The 6,000-nt window shown below is 47.5% G+C and overlaps 1 protein-coding gene across 1 annotated transcript in view; it reads right to left on the reverse strand.

Moving 5' to 3' along the window:
* The window catches only part of LOC138158096 (metabotropic glutamate receptor 7-like), a 345,256-nt gene extending 339,519 nt beyond the window's left edge, over positions 1-5,737 (reverse strand). The window contains exon 1 of the mRNA XM_069084053.1: positions 4,846-5,737. Coding sequence (XP_068940154.1) covers positions 4,846-5,523 — 678 coding nt within the window. The 5' untranslated portion in view covers positions 5,524-5,737. The remainder of the gene's footprint in view (positions 1-4,845) is intronic.
* Between the last annotated feature and the right edge of the window lie 263 nt (positions 5,738-6,000).

A 6,000-nucleotide genomic window follows, 5' to 3' on the forward strand; every position in this document is an offset into this window, starting at 1 on the left:
TGAACAGAAATGAAATGATTTGCTCAAGGCCACTCAGTCTGTTAGTAACAGGTCTACATCTAGAACACATTTTTCCCTCTATATTCCTAGTTTGGAGCTCCAGTGTATATTATACTGCCTTAAAGTATTGAGGAGAAGGATGCATTTGAAGTAAATACTTGATTAGCTAGAGCCTTTCAATTTGCCTAGTATTTTATGCAAGACTTTCTGTGTGTAAATTGAACCTCAAAGCAAATGATCTCCATAGGTACCTGTATAAATGTACAAATGAACACAGTACCTTGAGTTATGTTTCTTGCTGATTGATCCCTTCCTTTTCTGCTCTTCTTAAAAAATGCCCCTTTATAAAAATTCCCACTCACCATCTGCTTGTAAATTTCCTGAAACACAGTAAGCGTTGAGCCAGAGATGGCTTTGGAGAATATCCCAAATAGCATTAACACCCATAGTTATGAAGCTTTAAGATGAGTAGAGTTGAACTTTATGCACTTTCTCTTGTCCCTAGATAGCTATTCCGTAACAGCCCCAGGTGTCTGGCTTTATCCAATTACATACAATTTAGTGAAAGCAAAGGAAGTAAAAGAAAAGCTACTTATATATAAAATATTCCCCCAAAGGCAGTGATTGCCTTCCAGCTGCAGTGGATAATTGAGAAACTTTGGTCGATTTACAAACACAGTCCGTTTATGGTTCCAAAGCCATGTGCTTGAATTTCCAATAAGGTATTGCGAACACGGCTCAGTTGGCCACTTTCCCCATCTAGATGGTTTTAGGGGAAAAAAATGGAAGTGAGTACCATTCACTTCCATGATCATGGCTTAGAATATGTTGCTCCTTATGAAATACTGGTACATTCTGACATGGTCTGAAGTAAGGATAATTTGCACTCTCAGAATGTTTTCTTTCAATACAATAAAAGAGAAAGAAGCCTTGAATAAAAATGTTCCCATTACTCTATACTACAATTATGTCTTACTTGTACCACATAAAACAATGGTCATGGGTTATTTATCTTTTGGTTACCATATTATATAACCTCTCAATCTCTAAGCCATACCCACATAATAAGTCTATTTAAAAACACACACACACACACACACACACACATGCTCTTCATAGTCAATATTAATTTACTTTTAATCTTATTTGGCATTAGCAAAGCATTATTTGACCAAAGCTGTTGCCTCTTTCATTTTGATTTTGTAAATAAATCTCTCCCAAATTCCTCCCTGATGCTTTGTAAAATGCTGAAAAGACATTGCAGTAGGTTGGATGGCAATCATCGGCTAAGTATGCAATGACTGTATTCTTTTTGGCATGGCCCTATAGCCTCACATTAATTTCATTATCCTCAAGTTCTTAGGATTAAAAGGCTTACTGGATGTGATTCCCTGCTGTAGACATGTCATTTTCAAGCTAGTTCTGCATCTGTGTGGTGGAGACAGATGACTGGTTCAGTTCAAATCTAGGGTCTGACACCAGCAGGCAAAACAGAGAAATGGTAATTATCCACATCTGAACAGTAGCTCTGGCCAGGGAAGTCACAAGTTCTGTCGGTCCTGATATACCAGAAGGAACATCATAGCAATCTTTGGGAGAGGGTATAGCAGTAACTATTATCTCTGTTATTATCTCATTACCTTTCCTAGAATTTTATACCCTACTCCACACCAGAAATCCTAAGGGCTGTCACTGTACACCCCTCCCAAACTGAAAACATTATCTCACCACAAATTCAAATCCTGAGAAGTGGCACACAAGTTGAAAAGAATCCCTACAATGAACCCACAAAAAGAAACTAAGTGATTTGGGGATCCCAGAAGATAATTCTTCCTGGAGGTTTCTTAATGTAGAACAATCTTAATTGAGACAAACCCCTGAGTCCCAGAGAAGGTACTGCCTGCCATCCTTTCTCTCTCCTTCTAATTGATTGTGCCTTTGAAAGATGAGTCTGTTTACCACTGTCTTTCTGCATTCTCCCTCTTCTCTGCTCATTTTGCCCACAGAGCCTGAGAAACACCAGAAGGGCAGAGGACTTGGCCAGGAATAGCCCACTTTCAAAGTGTAAAAGGTCATTTGAATTTATCCTTTTCAATAACTTTTTGTTGTTGTTGTTTAAAAGGGAGCTGGACAATGGTTAAAAAGAAAGACACCCACGTGAATAGTTAAATCTAGCTTGTACCATAGAGATCCCAGCTACAAGTTGTCGCATTCCTTCTACCTCCAGCCAGCTCCCCCTCTCTCTACATGCAGGTGAAAGCAGGGGCTCTTTCTCCCACAAAAAGCCTCAGCTGCTCAATCCAGTGTGAATAGCAGCAATTTGCAAATTAGAGAAAAATTACAGTGTTTACTACTATATCTTTTTTGTCTCCACCCACATCATTGCCACTGGTATTTGTTTCCATTTCTTCTGAGCCCAGGAGTGAGTGTGTGTGTGTGTGTGTGTGTGTGTGTGTGTGTGTGTGTGTGTGTGTGTGTGCATGAGTGGTTGGGGCAAATCACTGAGAAAGGCTGTTTCTTGAGGAGTCCCTTTCAGTTGACAAAACAGAAGAGAAATGAGTCCTCTCTAGATGTAGTGAGGCAAAATCATATACCTTCCAACAGTCAGATTTCCCCATCCCCTCCTTTGCTTTCACATTTTATTCTATTCACACATACAGGCCCACTCTGCAGCATTATCCACAGTGGTTTAAAGAGGCAAATGGACTCTTCCCCGACCCTTTCAAAAAAGTGAACAAGAGCTTGCCTTCTCTCTCTCTCTCTCTCTCTCTCTCTCTCTCTCTCTCTCTCTCTCTCTCTCTCTCTCTCTCCCTCCCTCCCTCCCTCTCCCCATCTAGGAATCCCAGAACGAGATGCCATACCACACAGGGTTTACTGTTCTTCCCCATTTGTTTATCTAAATTGCTAAGTCTTACAGCTCTCTGGTTCAGTCTTCTGAAGAGCTGCACTATTTCCCTGGTCCTTCCTTTAATCTCTTATCAGAGTGGTGGAATCCACATCCCCAGAGCCTAAGCTGCCTCCCATTAGAAAGAATCAGCTTTTCCAAGGTGGCATAGTTAAACATGAGGTTACAAAACAAGGGGCTAGCCAGAACTGGGGTGGGTGGCTGGGCAAGGGATTCATCCAGGCACAAGCCGTGGCTCTGGGCTGCCAATCTTCTGGGTGTAAACACAGAACTTAAGTCCTGAGGTGGTGTCTTGACATGCTGCTTTTCATCAGAGAGAGCTCCCTTGGAGGTATCTAGGCAGGAAAGATCGACTTCCTGAAGATATTGCCTTTGAAAACTGTGTGAGGAAAAGGATGAGCACCTGTGTTTTGGCTTCATCCTGACAGGAGTGGTGGGATTGACTGCAAGATATGGAGAATGTAATTTATTGGAAAAGTTGAGAGAGAGAGAGAGAGAGAGAGAGAGAGAGAGAGAGAGAGAGAGAGAGAGAGAGAGAGAGAGAGAGAGAGAATGTTCTTAATGGTTCTGTCTTAAGTCTCATAGAGCAGGCTGGTGGGCTAACAGATACTTAGTTAAAGAAAACAGGGTGTGAGTGTGTTGCGGGGGAGAGGGGCAGGCAGGCAGAAATGAACACTGCAGTATAACCCAAACACCTCTGCCCCTGTGCCTCCAACCTCTCAGAAAACTGGCTTTCATTTCATTTTATCAATCAGGTTCTTGAACTCAGAGACAGAAACACGATGCGAGCAAAGCAGAGCCATCTCTGCACAACGCATACTTCGGTCGCTCACTACGTGCCTCTTACCAGTAGCTACCTCGGTGAATTTCACTTAAGGTGTCCGGGCTGCAGGGAGTGGGACTTCGGGCTTGGACTGGGGAAGGAGGTTTGTTTGCAAGACTTTTCCTCCACTATAGAATTATGCACAGGAAAACGAGGAGAAGCAGGCTCTTAGTGCAGAATTTTTAAGAAATACTATTTGCAATTAACGAGCTCATTTCTGGGCTGTATAGAGCTAAGTACAAAGAGAATGGAATGTCTGAAAAGTGACTAGGTCTCTAAATCCAATCTAGGAAGATGAAGTTGTCTGCGGCTAGCCCACCAAGGGCGTCACATAGCGGAGGTGGCAATTTGGGGTCCCTTTTTCCCTCTCCATTTCTATCCCTCTCCTTCCTCCCCGGGTTCTGATTCATCCTAGCCCCTGCAAAAGGGAAGCTTCAGGGCTGGCTATTCGACCTCCTACTGAGACGTTACTCCGGGAATCTCCTCCTGGTGTTTAAGAACGACTCAGCTGAGGGGTTTCGGAGCCGTCCAAGGTTTAAGAGAAGTGTCGTCCCAACCGTCTCCGAATTTCCCCACCGAAGCAACCCCGGAAGAAACCTGGGATGAGGGGCTGTAGTAATGGGTGTGTGTGTGGGGGCACTGAAGAAGGAACAGTTGTCATCGTCATTTCATCTTTAATATTTATTCCCTGTGTTGCACCAGCTCAGGAGGAACCCCCAGCACCCGGACAGGCACGCGAGCAGATTGTATTTCACTCGAGTGCAAATCTATTTAAATCAGGACTCCCCCCCCCCCCCCCCCCGATTGCTTCTTGTAAATAGGGCAATAAATCCAAAGATGATGGAGGAGAGAGAAAAAAATATATATATATGGGAGCATCAGAGAGAAGGGAGACAAGGAAAGAAGGAGAGCGACTAGAATGACTCTCTCCTGGGGAGGAACCCGCCTAGGCACTCAAAGGAGAATTAAGTGAGTTGAGATCCCATCCCCTAGGAGTCCCCGAAAGCGAGCAGGGAGAGAAGCGCCGGGCAGCAGACACAATCCCCAGGGCCGGGTTTACGACGGGAGGCGCGGAGACCGACCCGAGCCTTTTCCGCACTACTGCTGGGAACCCTACCTGAAATAGCCTTAAGATGTTAGCTACCATGATGGACACGGAACTCCCCGAAGCCCCGATCACTCCCACTACTTTCTCCGGCTTCACGAAGACTGGAGGTTCGCCGTTTGTGCAGCGCACATCGGAGGTGTCTTTCTGTATGAGCGCCTGGACGAAAGTGAGCGACTGCTCCAGCGCGTAAGTGTCCCTGGAACAAGTGTCCAGGATCCGCGCGCCCAGCGTGACATTGGGTAACAGCTCCGGATCGCTGTTGATCTGGTCCAGGGCGTAGAGCATCGCCTCCAGCCTGTGGATCCCATTCTCCTTCTTGATGTCCCCGCATGGCACGCCTGTGGGACCTTTGGCGTGCACGGGGAAGAGCCCCCCTAGAGTGATGTCCCCCTCGAGTCGGATGGAGTGAGGGGCATACATCTCTTGGCCTTGAGCCGCGGCGGCAGCGGCCAGGAGCACCTCCAGCAAACAACAGGGCAACTTCATCAAAGTCAGGAGATGGAACAGTCTCCCCAGCTGGAGCATGGTGTTGGAGCAGTTGGGGCCGCCGCTGCTGCTGAAGCTGCTGCTGCGGTGGTGGTGGCGGTGGCGGAGGCGGCCCCGGCCCCGGCCCCGGCGGCGGTGGCGAGTGCTGCGATGCCCAGGTGCCCTGCTCTGGCCAGCTGGGGCCCCCGGGGTCTCCTTCATGCAAAGCAGGGGGGATGTCTGGGGGACTGAAGAGACGACGGGGGTGTCCCGTGTTGCCTCCCAGACTAGGGCGCACTGCGCTCCTGCTTGCTGTCTCTCTCTCTCTCTTTCTCTCTCTCTAGCTCTCACTGTCTCCCTCTCCTCGCCGTGCTCCCCAGCAGCACAGCACTGGGGAACGGGAAGGGATTGCTATCGCTTTAAATGGTCGTTGGGCTCCCTCTCTTCCACAGCCTCCTCCTCCTCCTCCCACTCCCTCCTCCCCTCCCCTTTCCACCCTTCCCCGACTCCCCCTCCTCCTCAGGTTTGCATCATCACGCAGGGAGGGGCTGCGTGCTGAGGTAATGGGGAGGTGGGTGGGCAGCAACTAGGGTGGGTAAGGGTAGAGAGCAGCTGGTCAGACAGTAGCCGAGATGGCTAGGTAGGCTGGGGACTGGAGATTCGAGGCTCCCCCTGCGTCCCTGTACTGTGCCGGGTAGG

The sequence above is a fragment of the Petaurus breviceps genome, unplaced genomic scaffold, assembly GCF_028583685.1.
Source record: "Petaurus breviceps papuanus isolate PSGF00001 unplaced genomic scaffold, PetGlider_PUasm1.0 174, whole genome shotgun sequence".
NCBI classification, from domain to species: Eukaryota; Metazoa; Chordata; class Mammalia; order Diprotodontia; family Petauridae; genus Petaurus; species Petaurus breviceps.